Source organism: Rousettus aegyptiacus, unplaced genomic scaffold, assembly GCF_014176215.1.
Source record: "Rousettus aegyptiacus isolate mRouAeg1 unplaced genomic scaffold, mRouAeg1.p scaffold_m13_p_4, whole genome shotgun sequence".
In the NCBI taxonomy this organism is placed as follows: domain Eukaryota; kingdom Metazoa; phylum Chordata; class Mammalia; order Chiroptera; family Pteropodidae; genus Rousettus; species Rousettus aegyptiacus.
Genome location: NW_023416307.1, coordinates 22,496,535 through 22,511,615, shown reverse-complemented (window position 1 = coordinate 22,511,615; position 15,081 = coordinate 22,496,535). Strand labels below are relative to the sequence as shown.

The 15,081-nt window shown below is 33.4% G+C and overlaps 1 protein-coding gene across 2 annotated transcripts in view; it reads right to left on the bottom strand.

The window, feature by feature from the left end:
- The window catches only part of RSRC1 (arginine and serine rich coiled-coil 1), a 349,184-nt gene that overhangs the window by 61,693 nt on the left and 272,410 nt on the right, over positions 1–15,081 (bottom strand). For both annotated transcript variants that reach the window (XM_016148824.2, XM_036219171.1), the window contains exon 7: positions 9,814–9,882. In XM_016148824.2, coding sequence (XP_016004310.1) covers positions 9,814–9,882 — 69 coding nt within the window. The remainder of the gene's footprint in view (positions 1–9,813; positions 9,883–15,081) is intronic.

The following is a 15,081-nucleotide window of genomic DNA, read 5'->3' as shown; positions in this document are numbered from 1 at the left end:
CTTCTGGGTATATATCCAAAGGAAATGAAAACAGGGTATAAAAGATATCTTCACTCCCATGTTTATTGCAGCATTATTTTCAGTAATGAAGATATAGAAATGACCTAAGTGCCTGTCAACAAGTGAAGAAGATGTAGTACATCCACACAATAAAATATTATTCAACCATCACACAGAAGAAAATTCTGCCAACATGGATGGACGCTGAGGGCATTGTGCTAAGTGAGATACGTCAGACAATGACAAATACTGTATGATGTCGCTGATATGTGAAATCCAAAAGAGTCGAACTCAAAAAACAGAGAGTAGAATGGTAGTTACCAGGGGTTGGGGGAAGGGAATTAGGGAGATGTTATTTAAGGGTACACACTTGCAATTAGCAGATAGGTAAGTTCTGGAGATGTAACGGACAGCATCGTGAGTATAATCAACACCTTATTATAAACTTCAAAGTTGCTAAGAAACTAGATCTTAATTGTTCTCATGACAAAAAAGAAATAATTATGTGGTATAAGAGGAGTGTTAGCTAACATTAGGTGGTAATCATATTGCAATGTATAAATGTTATGAAATCAATACACTGTATACCTTGAACTTACACTATTACGTCAATTATATATCAACAAAGAAAATTTTACTCTTTTTAAATTACTTTTGTATGGGAGTTAGATTTCTTTTATTAGATATTTCATTTTTATGTTAAGAAAAATTACAATAGAGAATCATCTTTTTACTAAAATATCTAGGATGCTATATAGGTACAATCTTATACATAATCGAAGTACAGTAGAACTAATTCTTAAATAATACATACTACCTCACAGGCGCTATTTTAAGTGCTTCACATCTATTAAGTCCAGTGAGTAGCTTATTGTATAGACGAAAAAAGTGAGGCAAAGGTTAAGAGTATATATCTAGTAAGCAACAAAACGAATCTTAAAAGCTTCAGAGACTCACTTTTTAAAAATTGAATTTATTGAAATGGTATTGGCTAATAAAATTCTATAGGTTTTTTAGTGTACAATTCAACCTTTTTTAAAACAGAAAAAAGTAACGTCTGCTTTCTTATAAATTTGTGTCTCATTTGGTAATCTCCAATTTATTTAATAACTATATTGTCTTATACTCTTTGCTACCATTTCAGGTACATTAGTCATATCTTCCTAAGCTGACTATAAGTTCCTTGAGAGCAAGAAAGAACTCTGTCTTTCATTTCTGCATCCCTCAGGTGTGTACTCTGGTGGGTATGCAAAATTGTGCTAAAAAACACACCGTGAATTAGAAAATGCTTCTGATTACTATCACTGTTGAATTCTGGGGGTAATCAGAGATTGATTTGAGAAGACAGAAGCTATAAGTATCAGAAAGTTTGTGGTTCAAAATATTTACAGTGTAGAAATATATGCTTCTTTTCATATCTATGAAAATTGCATAGTGCTTAATTTATACCACAGTCCTTTAACATCATTTATTATTTCACTTATCTATACTGTCAAATAGCCGCAATACCTAACAAAATATATATTGTTGAAATCTCCAGCAGATGGGATGACAGCTGGCTTTCATTTTTTTTTTTATTAACATTTCCTTTAGTGAAGGGTCTGCTGGTGACATTTTCACTTAGTTTTTGCACCTTCATTCCTGAAGGATATTTTTGCTAGGTTTAGATTTGTAAGCTTGCAGTTATTTTCTTTCAAGAATTTAAAAATATCATTGTACCAGGTATTGGAGTAGATAAGTCTTCCTAAATGTTTTTGTAGAGAAATCTACTTCTGGTCTTACATCTGTTCCTTTGAATAAAATCCATTTTCTCTGCTGTTTTAAAATTTTCTCTTTGTGTTTGGTTTACATAACTTTTATTGTGACGTGCTTAGGTGCACTTTAATTGTATGTACCTGGATAAGAGTGTCTAGTCCTTCATTAGTTTGTACCTTGATGTCTTTTGAAAGTTCTGGAAAATTTTCAGCCATTTCCTGCTAAATATTGCTTACCCTAAATCTCTTTTTCTGAAACTGCAATTATATTCATTTTAAATCTCTTCATCATATTCCTTACGTCTCTTAGGCTCTTCCCTGTCTTTTCTGTGCTGCTGTTTTTCAGTGCTTCATTCAAGATGTTTTCTTCTAGTCTATTTTTCAGTATCCTAATTCTTTTTTCTGTTCTGCCTTGTTGAAACTTAAGCCCTCATTAAGTTCTTGATTTCAATTAATGTATTTTCAGTACTTTTAATACTTTCTTTTAATTTTATTAATAGTTTCCAATTCTCACCTGAAATTATCTTTTATTTCTCAAAAGTAAGCAAAGTGATATTAAAATCTGCATCTAACAACTCCATTATTTTGATACTCTGTGTATCTATTCCTACCGACTGTTGTTTCTCTTGCCCTTTTGTTTCTTGTGATTCTTCTTCTTCTCCTGTTCCTTCATATGCCTAGTTATTTTTAATGGGTAAAGAATTCGAGGCTTAAGACAATGCTACTTACCAGAGCAGAATTTATATCTGCTCTGGTAATTGGTTAGAAGTAGTAGTAATCTTAAATCATCTTAATTCAATCAGAAATTGACATGAATCGAAGCTAAGCTTCAGTACATACTGGTCCTATTTCTGGGTTCATTCCTACTTTTAGGGAGTTATCTGAGTCTAACCCAAAGTCTGGTGATTTTATCAGAGTCTTCCTTTCCTTGACTGACCCTGAACTCTAGATTTTGTCCCCACAGCTCCATAAGTCTCTCAAAAGTTCTGCCCAGATTCTTAGCCGTTTAGTGACCTCTTCAATAATTGGCAGACAGATGCCATGACTGGAGTCATCTCTAGGGGAAAACTGGCTCCAAATGTTGAGCTCACTTTTCTTTCCTGGAACTGGGACCCATACTTCTCTATTGCCTAATTAACTCTCTGATGCCTTCAAACACATGTTTTAATATTTTGGCCAGCTTTTCTAACTGTTATCAGAAGGAGGGTGGGTTTAAATAAGCTGGTCCCACCACATTATCTTCTGTCCATAAGTTTTGATACGTGGTTTTATATTTCCCAGTGTGAATTCTTTTTTTTTTTTTTTTCACCAATGAATTATTGAGGAACACTTGTTAAGGTATTTTTAAAATTAATAACAAAAGAGCAACAACTAATATTTTATAAAGTCTATAAAATGGTTTCAACCTACTATACTATAACTATATTCTTATACGATAGGTAGACTATTATCATCCTTCTTTAGTAACAGATGGGGAAAGCGGGTTTAAAAGGTTCACTTAAGGTCACATAAAATGAGAAAACACAAATCCCTATTTGAATTTACTGTATTTTATTATTTTTCTTGCTTATTTCCTGAATTCCTCCTCTAGAATATAAGCTCTTTGAGTACAGGAGCCTCAATTTCCTTTTTACTGCTCCATTCATATGGCTTAGAACAGTGCTCAGAATATACTGGATGATCAGGATATTTTCTGAATTGATAAAGGAATCATTGGTAAAAGGATGATCATTATACGCTTCTGTGTGGCAATTCTGAGTAATAAAAATTTATATTTATACAGTACTATGTAGCTATAAAGTGATTTTCAAATACTATATGCCATTTCTATTTGTAACAACCGTAGGCATTTTTTATCATCTTCCTTATTTTAGAGTCACAGTGATGTTAAGGAACTTAGTCACAGAGCCAGTAAATGGCAGAGCTGGGGCTAGTTCCATTGAAGTACAACTGACTCCTCATATGGCAATGGCTTCTCTAGTTACTCCCAGGATTGCAGTCCTGTGGGCATTCAATACATATGCCAGCCTCCTAATGTTTAATTTATATCAGAAATATTTGATTGAAAAAAAATGCTGTAGTCTGAGTTGGTCTTGAAAGTGGTGTGTGTAGAACGCAAAACATATTTAAATTGTTAAGGAAATCTATGATGGTCACTCACTGGAGGCCTAGTAATTGTTAAATAGGTATCAGTGTATCTGCATTCCACATACCTGAACATCTCATTTAAAATGAGTAAAATGTGATCTAAATCTGTTTCCAAGGCCATACAGAGTACAGCTGGATGCATATGAAGCAAAACATGATTAATGAGCTATTAGGAAAATAAGGAAGGAGGCTTTGCTTTGTTAAAAAAGTTAGTTAAAAGTGAATTAGTACACATTTACTGGAAGCTTAAAAATTCAGCAATATATAGCTGATGCTATGTAGTATGACACAGATAAAACTATATACAAAAGAAAGGTTAAAATTATTCAACAATTAAGTTCTTGCCGACTTGGAATCAAGGGGACTATAAAGGCCAAGTCACTGCTGAGAGAAATAAGACAGATGGCTAGGATAAACTTTGTTCTTCAGTGATTTTTGACTAAAGAAGAACTTGAGGAAAAACTATGTGATAAAGTAATGCATTTGAATTAAGCAGGTTAATTTATTTAAACAGCTCTCCAATATTTAAGCTAATGTGTTAAAACACTATACAGATATTTTTTTAAAAATACTACATTAGATGTAGACCTATTAAATCCAATATATGGGAACATAAATTTCCTAAAAGGCTATTTAAAATCTAGGAATGGATTTACTACCTAACAAAGTAAGACAAAGAGGGGAAGGGGTAAATTTTCAAAAATTTCAAAAAAACCTAACAAGGAAATAATATTACAGTGGGCAGCCAATCCAGCACAAGACGAAAAGGACAATTCTCATTTCTGTCTAACTTACTTATATCAACATGCCAACTGAATAAACAGTGACTCCTAAATGATAACATGGCACCTGTTAACTTTACCCTTCCAACTTCACTCCAACCTTCTTATAAAAAGTCTCTTCTTATAAAAAGGGAATAAAGGAGACTTCGGAACCCCAAACATTCATCTTCCCTGGTCTTAGGCAAGGAACCACAGTGGAGGGAAAAATAGGGATCATAACAGTTCTCTCCTGAGTGTGGTAAGACTCAGTACTAAGTGTACTTTAGGCTAGTGACCTCAAAGCACTGAGAGAGCTGGGATCTCTGAGAAAGGGACCTGAGAAACTAGATGCTTAGGTCTGGCTCTGGTCCAGGTTCCGAAGTCTGGTATGAATTTGACAAGTAAGTGTATAACACAGACCAGCCAGTTACTACAGAGAAAAGCAGATAGAGATTATGAAAAAGGTCATGGACACTCTGACAAAATGTTCCTCTGACTGGAGTACCTCACCTGTTGGGTGTCCCAGAGACCCAAGTGAGGAAACCTAATATGGGTACAAATCTGAGGACACACAAAACACAGTAAATAAATGCTTAAGAGCTAAAGGACGAGATCCAGAGAGGAAGGCAGAGGACAGAAGACGAGTTAATTAAATCATATTTATCTGAACACTAATTGTAAGCGTTGTGATTTATGTAGGCTGTTTAAAGAGGGGGCATGTATATTGGAGTCACATTGTCTTTGTGAATTAGCTTTGCCACCTATGAGCTAGAGAGAAGTTATTAAGCACTCTGTGCTTTAGTTTCCTACGTCTCCTACAGGAAAGAGACAATAACAGCACAAATCTCAGAGTCCATAAGGATTAAGACAGTTAAAATATGTAAAGAATATTGCCTGGCCTCTGGGTTTCCTTTCAGCTACTAGTACTTTTACCCCTACCTTTGCCAAAAGATTAACAACAAAAAAGATGAAATTAAGGCTAATCTTTTTACCTCTTGTCAATCAGATATGGCAAAAGGTTTGATGAATTTCAACTTAAACAAATGAGACTTGAACTACCTCGTATTATGTTCATATTATTACTGTCCACTATTTCCATGAATAATTTAGAATGGTATGCCCAACACTTTTGGAAACAAAAATATTTAAAGTAGAAAACTAACAGATGGGCAGAGCTATTTTGAATAAACACAAGGGGAAAAAGAATTCAAAAGCTACTATACTGATGGAACAAATAAGAAATTCATATTAGAGAGAAGTCAAAATGCAAAGAAAGATTATTATGCTTATAACTGGATTTAAAACCTAATTAGAACCCTTAAATCAAACTATATTAAATATAAAAACGAAATACAGAAAACCTAAGCAGTTATGCCAAAGCATTCAATAATACAAAAAAGAAATCAATAGGATAAAAGTTGAAATGATTGTTAGTAAGACAGTCTGAATATTTCAAACACCTACAGAGGCAAAGCAAAAGTCAAAGCCAAGCATTTATTAGGTTAAAGAATAAGGAAGAAAACAGAATTAAAAGATTTGATACTATTCATTTTTGCCTAAATTATAATCTAGAATTTTTTTAAAAAGTGCTTATTTTTATAGAAGGAAACTGTAATCCTAAACTTTAAATATACAGTTGACTTTTACTACTAAATGTTGTAACCTTTACATGATTCGAGTGAAATGGGAAGATTTAGACAGTAAATGGTTCAAGAAAGAGGGTTCACACTAATGTACTAGTGATATTCAGTAAATGGAAACTCTACTGAGCAGTAAAGGACCATGAAGAGCATGCTAAATGGGGCCCCACTGTTTAAAGGGTAGAAGGCAAAGTAGTTACTCTGGACAAGTTTTGGAGAGTAGCCTGACTTTTATCCTGGGTACAATACTTGCAAATATAATTATGATATTGATTTAAGAACACTCAAAGGAAAGGGCTGCATAACAGTCAGAATGTATTTGCAAAGCACAGATCTTGCTATGCTAATACGATAGCTTTTTTGAGCTAACAGAGTAGATAAAGGGAACTGGGCAGATAACATCTATCTACATTTTAACAATACTTTCAACCCTCTGGTGCATATCAGTATGCTGAGAAATTAAGGGATGAACTGTATAAATGATGTGATGGAGTGAATTACTAGTGGCTTATAGACTGGGAATATAAGATTATTATTCTTTCAGTTGCAGAAATATATACACATTCACGTGCAGATGTATCTCAGTTTTCAATTTGCAGCTAGATTAATTATATGAAGTAAAATAAATGTAGCTTATACATTAATCATTTTCAGGAAAGTTAATTTGATAACATTCAAGTCTCTAGACAACTCATAAGAAAACAATTTTGGAAGTAAACAACAACAGTCTAGCTAGTGATTTACTTTTACCTACAAAGTATAAGCAAAGAAAACCTACTGAATGAAACACATATTTTATCTTTTGAAATTAGTGTCATTAGGTTATTTTACCAGCAGAATTTTCCTTCAACATTTGTGGCAATAATTTACCTATTATTTTTCTTTTTTGGATGCACAGAAAACTCAATGAGCTAAGGTAAAGACTTGATAAATCCATTCTAGCAAATTTTGATAGTACTTTGAAATTCCTTGGTTTCTTTTTCAATGGCTATAATTCTTTTACAAAATAGACTAACGTGTGAAGTTCTGTCTTAGAAAATGGACATTAGAGATGGGTTACACTTTCTTTTTTGTTGTTATATTTCTTTTTTATTTTCTTTTTAACTGTTTGAAATTTATTGGGGTGACATTGGTTAATAAAATTATATAGGTTTCAAGTGTACAATTCAATAATACATCAGATGGATATTGCATTGTGTGTTCACCACCCAAAGTCAAATCTTCCATCATCATATATTTGACTCCCTTTATCCTTATCGATTAGGTTATTTGGAATCAACTGCAAGCTTAAGATAAATTACTTAAGCATAGATTTAAAAGAATGAAAAATAAACTGGTCATTCATTAATTCATTTACATAATAATTAAGAAACCATGTAGGTACTATGTGCTAGGCATTATGGATACTAAGTCCTGTACAATCTTAGAGTCTATATTCTAGTAAGGATGACAGACTTACAAAGGTGCTAATTAAAACAGCTATGATTAGAGTGATGTGCTTTTCCAACAATTCTCAGGTATTGAAATGGAAACGGTTACTTCTGACACTTCTGGTGTCAGAAGTCTGTATGGTTTCAGTAAGTCACACTGACTTTGTGACATACAGACTAAGTACAAAGTCAGTGTGACTTACTGAAAATCTAAATGAAAGAATACTTTCAAAAGAATTACAATATAACATTCAAGTATCTATAGTTACTTAAGAAAATTTTAAAATGTAAGATGTTTAGAAGTAATGTAATGGAAAAAAAGAGACTATTAGAAATATCAATTGTTACCATATAAATGAAGGGGTATAAAGTATTTAAAAAGTTTCTTTCACTAGGGGAAGCATTCATATTATATATTTTTCAAAATAATAAATTACTTAGAAATATCAATATCCGTAGTGATCATATCAGTGCCACCCTTTTTCAATTGATTATGACTCCAATTAAGATTTGAATTAATGGGATTAGACTAATAACTGCAAAATATATACACTGTGTTGGTTAGTAATAAGTACCACACTTGTAATTTATAGTACCGTAGTGTTTTATAATGGCTATTTTGTTATTAATTAATTACACTGATCGGAATACCACATAACATATGAGCACTCAAATATTATAATTTGCTTAGACTATTTTGCATCCAGTAGTATATCCATTTGTACTATGGGTGACCATAAGCATAACTGAAATCAGATAAATGGCTTCTACTAATAACATCAAAATGTGCACTTTAGAAAGCCAACAGACTTCCACTGAGAATTCTTGCTGTTAAAATTTACTTTTCTAAATTTACCATAAAATTAGTTAATCTAGGACAAGGACATAAAGTTAGGACTTGTGGGGGTGAAATAAAGTGAGAATACTATACAGGTATATCTATAAAATAGTCCACATTTAGTTTGAATATACTTATTTTGTAGGGTTCTGACACCTAAATCTATAGAGGTTGGGTTTTTTTCTTTTTATTTGCTTTGGGGGCATAGCTCTGAGGGGATACTACTAGGAAGCATTCTAAACCATCGTACTCAAACATTTTAGGTACTACTGGGTCATAGCTCACAACTGGAAGATGAGAGTGAAAAATTTTTCCTGTTTGTCATAGTAAAAGATAAGTACTATGGGAAAAATTTCAATTTTCAGATTTAGACAACCACACTCAAAGTCAATATTTTGGAACACACTATTAGGCTTCAACTTCATGAAGGTCACAGAGAAAACAGTTACTCTGCTAATTAGCCAATGAAGTAATATCACTGCCAGTCTAAGTGAATCATCAGCTTAACTCATTGAGAAAGATTTGCCTGAATCTTGCTCAAAGCACTACAATTTACGACAGTATATATAAAGCTTCCATGAAGGAAAAGCACAAAATCTTCACTCACATAAATCATAGCAAACTCATAGTGAAGTAAAAATTTGTTATGGGCAGTAAAAATGTTAGATTTCTTTGCATAATATTTTTGGGTGGTGGCTTCAATATTATTAAAAGAAAATATTTAATCCAAAAAATTTCGATGTGAATTTCTTAATTTGAACTATGACTATTTCTGACATTTTGTATTTTGTTGTTCTCTCTTAAGAGCTTCGTCATTTAAAGGTTTTTTTTGGCCAGGGGATTTTATCGCTGCTAAAACTTTTCAAAATGTACAGATAAGTTCAATACGTTTTTTATGACTGATTTTAACAATTTGTTCACTATAAAGATAAAGGTCAGAAGGAAACAAACCAACACCAGCTCTACTTCATGATTTGGTATCTTTCCAGTTTCCTCAGAACATATGCTAGGATGCTTATAAACTAATGTTATGCTAATGTTAACTAATGTTAAGCATTAATTAGTTTCCAAGACTTTGAATATAGTGTGATATTGTGTCACAGTTTAGGCTCTTGAAATAGTATGAGGTGTCCGCTAATGTGATTATATCCTAAAGTTTATCCAGAGAAAGAAGAGAATCATGCAAACAGTGACTTCACACTGCAATGAATGCTTTGAAACAAAACAAACATATGCCTTTACCTTCCTCCTTTCTTCTCTTGGCTTCTTCTTCATTTCTTTCTTTGGCTTTCAATGCTTCATCAGCTTTTGCTGAAATGAAAACAATAAAATGTCTGCACTTATTTTATGGCTCTATCACAAGTGAACATATTGGGGAAAGGGAAAAGAAATTCCTTACATATTATTTTGTGAAGGAGTCAGAAGCAAAAAGCAAAATGTCTGAAAACCCGAAATATATCTTTCACAATCCTTATTCAGTATATTTAGAATATTTATTTAGAATCTTTGGAGCTTATTTCAAGCTAATCTCTGTACAAAAAGGAAAATGGAGTTAAGCAACATAAGTTTAAACAACGGCATATGAAAACTGGGAAGAGCTGTTGGTCATCTGATTTGTCAGTGCAATGCCTCTGCTTTAAACTTCAGAGAAAAGTTCTTAAGCTACAACTCATATTTTAAATATAAGAAGCTTACAATATCTTTGGAACAGTATCAAATTAGGTAGTATATTTTTTTTTCATTGCATATCATAGTAGCAGTTCTTTATTCATGTTATGACAGCATTTGGTAAAAAGAATCTTTTTCCCTCTAGAAACCTCTTCCCTTATTACTTAATTATCTACTAGTTGCTCAACTGCAGGGGTTTTCAAACACTTTACTACAGATGTTAAAGAAGATTAAAAATATACAGCACAGTAACAAGGGACTATCAATATACTCTGTAAATTAATTAAATTTCTGTTCTAGCACATCATTTATTCCAAAGCATTAACGTCTCAAAGGAGCGATTCTCCTTTATTGCCGTCTCACTGCCTGATGAGTGAACTAAGTGAAAATAAGTCTCTAATAGCATTATAGTTGATGAAATATTAAGTTAAAAAAGTATTGCCTCGTCAAAAAAAAAAAAAAGAATCAAACTGTGCCAGCATTAAACTTTGGATAAGCCTTTATTATAATGACAACAGCAATGCAAACTGTGATTTAAAAAATAAATAAACATACTGTTTAGTTTTTGCTACGTATATTTTTCTTATGCAAAATCAATGTATCTTTTAGAAGTATAAAGCCTGGCTTAAAAGGGGAATTTAAAGAAAATACACACCACATACTGTTTTTCTTCAATTTTGAATTTTCTTCACCATCAATATCGACACTTTTTTAAAATATAAAACTTATATAATGGTGTTGTGAAGTGCTATATCAAATAACGCAGACATCTGTTTCCATTTACAAGCTTTAATACATACTTAGAATGCATTTAAAGTCATGAAATATTAAAACTTATATGCCACTCTGTATCATTGCAAGAATCTATTAAATTAGATAATAAAAACAAACCACCAGTAACTCTAAAGACTTTTACTTCATTTACACTTTATTCTCTCTGGTAGAAGGACAAGGATAATAGAAATTCCATTTAAATTCAATTTTGGTTATATGTGTAATTGTAGATATACCCCTTGAGTCATGTAAAATGCTCAGCTTATGTTTCTTTCAAATTATCCCGCTCAGATTCACATTCTACTCCTTACAACCATCTTCAATATGTATTAGCAGTGCTCATTAGACTGAAATTTAATAATGCAAACATCAGGTGGATTTCAAGAACCCCCATTAACAACGTAAGATGGATTGCTTATATATAGCTCTTGGGCCAACTGGGCACAATTTAAATTCAATAAACTACCCTGCCTAAATCTGATTTATCTATTTCACTACGCTGGTTTGTCTTTTCTTACTGATTTGTCGCTATACATGGACAATTCATTGGAATATTGTTTTATATGTTTTTTTAAAACTGCAAATGGCTCTTGTGCTGTGGTTAAATAATTTATCTAATTGAACTTCATGCTGCCAATCAAGATTCCCAAGTATGTATGTGTGTATACATAAATAAAAAAGCTGAATTATATCAAAATAGCACATATAATAATTTTAAAAGGACATATTCGAAAATTTTACTAATAATCAGTATGTTCACTACAAAGAATCTAAATGAATTCACTTGAAGAAAATTTATTTGTTCAAATGGAGACATCAGGATAAACTCCCCATTGATTATTAAAGGAATTTGGAAGAAACACTTTTTTTTCTGTCTGCTTTATGAAATTATTATTTAAATGTGAATAGGGAAGAACATGTAGTCATTCATATATGATTTAATTTATATGGTTTTTTGAATATTCTCTAAAAGGTGACAATCCCATTCTACAGATGGAGATACTGAATCTCATTAGCCGAACCACAAAATATGACACCAAAGAACACAACTGGTAAGTGGTAAGACTTATTATTATGGTTCATGATCATTACCTTTGAATTTTACAGCTAGATCTACTATAAAGCACATCACTTACCAAAAGTACTTATATCTTCCACTAAACTTGTTCACAACTTCTGATCCCTTGGTTCTTCCAAACTCCCCCAGGCTAACAGCCTCCTTCAGGATCTGCTTCCTTCCCTAGCCTGAGACAACCATTTCAATTCCACACTTATAAAACTCATTTCCCTGATTCCTTTGTTGTTTTGCCAAGCTGTTACCAACACATCTGACCATTTCTTTTCTATTTTTGCTGTAGAGGCTCCCTACAAAACGGTATAAAAACGCTATTGGCTCTACTAAAAACCAATGATTTAGGAATCAACATGGACCCTCCCGTGTTGTTCCTCCTCAGGTAGCATCCATAGTTGGTTTCCAGTCTCATTTCCTACAACTGACTATGCTTTTCTTTACTAAAAGCACCAGTAACCTCGCACCAGCTCCCCTAACTCCCTTATATTTTCACAGCTTCACTCCCATTCACCTCCAAACTTTAAAGTTAATCAATCCTTACTTCTTTTTTGCCTTTTTTCAGAAAGTAAATCCATCCTCCTGTGCTTTAGGATCTATTCCTTTCCATATCCTTTAGGATTCTTTCTGCTTCTTAAGGTTCAAACTCACTCTTCTCTATCCTTAGACTATAAATATGTTCAAGACTCACAAATCCTGTACAATATTAACTCTTCCTTCAACCAAGGTACTGCCTTTTCTTGTTCCTCATAGATTTTGCCCTCACGGCTTCTGCAATGGTCCCTAAAAACTCTGTAACAGCAAAATGTAATGGTTATCTCAGTCTTGTCCTGTTATAGTCTCCTTTTTTTTTTTTTAAAGAAAAAACAGCTAACTGACCACATCTTTTATCAAAATGTTCTCCCAATTCTAATAATTCTTTATCAACCTTTTTTTTTTTTTTTTTGGCTACTGTCTTTTACTTATCTTTTACTTCCTGGAGTTCTGTTCTTAGGCAGTCTATAGAAGTCTAAAATGTAACTCATATGTCTGTCACAGTCCAGTGCTGGCCCCTCTCCTAATTATCAGAACTCTTTTTCCAATTACTCTCTGGTTACCACCACACAGGTATTTCAAAATCATGTCCATGACTGAACTCATAAGCTTTTTGTTGAACATGATGCTCTTTCCCTTGGTATTCCCCATTTTCTCTCAGGTTGGAAACCTTTATGACCCTTTTTTCCAAATCTTATCATCCTGCAGGACATCTGATTGTTTAGGAGTTCCATCGCATCTACTCCCCAGGTTATCTCTAAATCCATTCAGCTCTTTCCATTTTTTCATTGCCAGTAATCATGTTCTAGGCATCATCTCTTTTCACTGTGAATAAGAAAGAAGCTCTTATTTGATCTCTTAATTTCATCTTATTCCCTCCCATGAACTCTCTTTATTACCCCCAGTGTAAGGAATGTGTTTCTTGTTTTATATCCCTAGTAAGCACATTATCTAGAAAACGGAGATGCTCACTTGTCAAATGAATGACTGTACCATTCTAAAACACAAATATGATCATGTCACTCCCTGCTAAAGCTACCTCTGTAGGCATCCTTTTGCGCGTGTGCGCGCGCGCGCACACACACACACACACACACACACAAATCCAATCTCCTTAGATGCCTTCTAAAGCCCTTCCACAGCCTGATCTCAATGTAACTTTCTAGCTTCATCATTTACCACTCCTCCTTTATCACTTCAAGGATTCAAGGCCTTGCTAGGCCATTCTGCCTTGTTTGTATTGTCATGCCTTTGTTCTTGATGGGGTACCTATCTCACTTTCTTGCTGAGAAAATTTCACCAGAAAAGTTTTAATTCAGATGCCTCCCTGTTCTGTGAAACCTTCCTTGATCAACACCCCTTGTCCCCAAGTGGATCTAACTGCTACCTCCTTTCTTCTTAGATATTTTATTGCTTTCCTTACGAAATGTACAATACTTTATTCCTTCATTAGAGGAAATATCTATCTCTTTGAGAGTAGAGCACAAAGCAGGTGTAACAGAAATTGTTAGCATTCTCTTCTTCATGAGTGTTTAGCTGGACTCCATTTTCTAGTCTCCCTGAAGTTAAGTGCGGCCATTTACTGGAGTTCGAGCCAAAAAAAATGTGACAAGTGATGTGTATCACGTGTTCATATCTGGCCTATAAAAAATTCCCAAGCAGAGTCGGGCTTGGTTAGTACTTGGATGGGAGACCACCTAGGAAGACCAGGTGCCGTAGGCATAAAATATATATATATATATAAAAAAATAATAATAATAATAAATATTCCCATGTAATCTTCATTCTCTTTCCCCATCCACTGGCTGAACAGAGGACCCATGAACACAAATTACAAGGTAAAAGAAATCTGGAACACTGGATCTCTTGCAAGCAGAAATGTTTTCCTGAAGACTTGTATTACACTGTGATATGAACACAAAACATATTGTTTTAAGGTGCTGAAATTTGGAGATTAACAGTAAGTGTTCAACGAATGTTTCCTAAATAAATGAATAAAAAGGATTTTGAAAGTTAACATAAACATTATGTGGTTCTTTCTAAAGTGAAGTGTCCTTTCAGAAAAGAAGTCCTCTACGGCTATTTCGCTTGACTGATGGAGATCAGAAGAGCAGCTGCAGAGGTGACGTGGGGCGAAGTGGTGGACTATTCAGTACGTGGGCCAAGGGAATGTCACCAGAATTTATTCTCATCTCCACTGATTTTATTTTTTAAATTCCATAAATATATGACTTTTTACATTATTGTAGCTCTTTGTCTACGTTAGACTTTAAATGATTTGGGGGATTACTTAACATACCCTACAAGATAAAATCAATTGAATCAAGAATTGGAAAAGACTGACAGGGTATCCAATTCATTCCCTATTTTCATAAAGGCTATGTTAATATTCCCAGAGAAAATCTTTTTATAAGGGTTTAATAACCTTCAGCCAGAAGTTCTTTTCTACATGTATCCTAATCTCT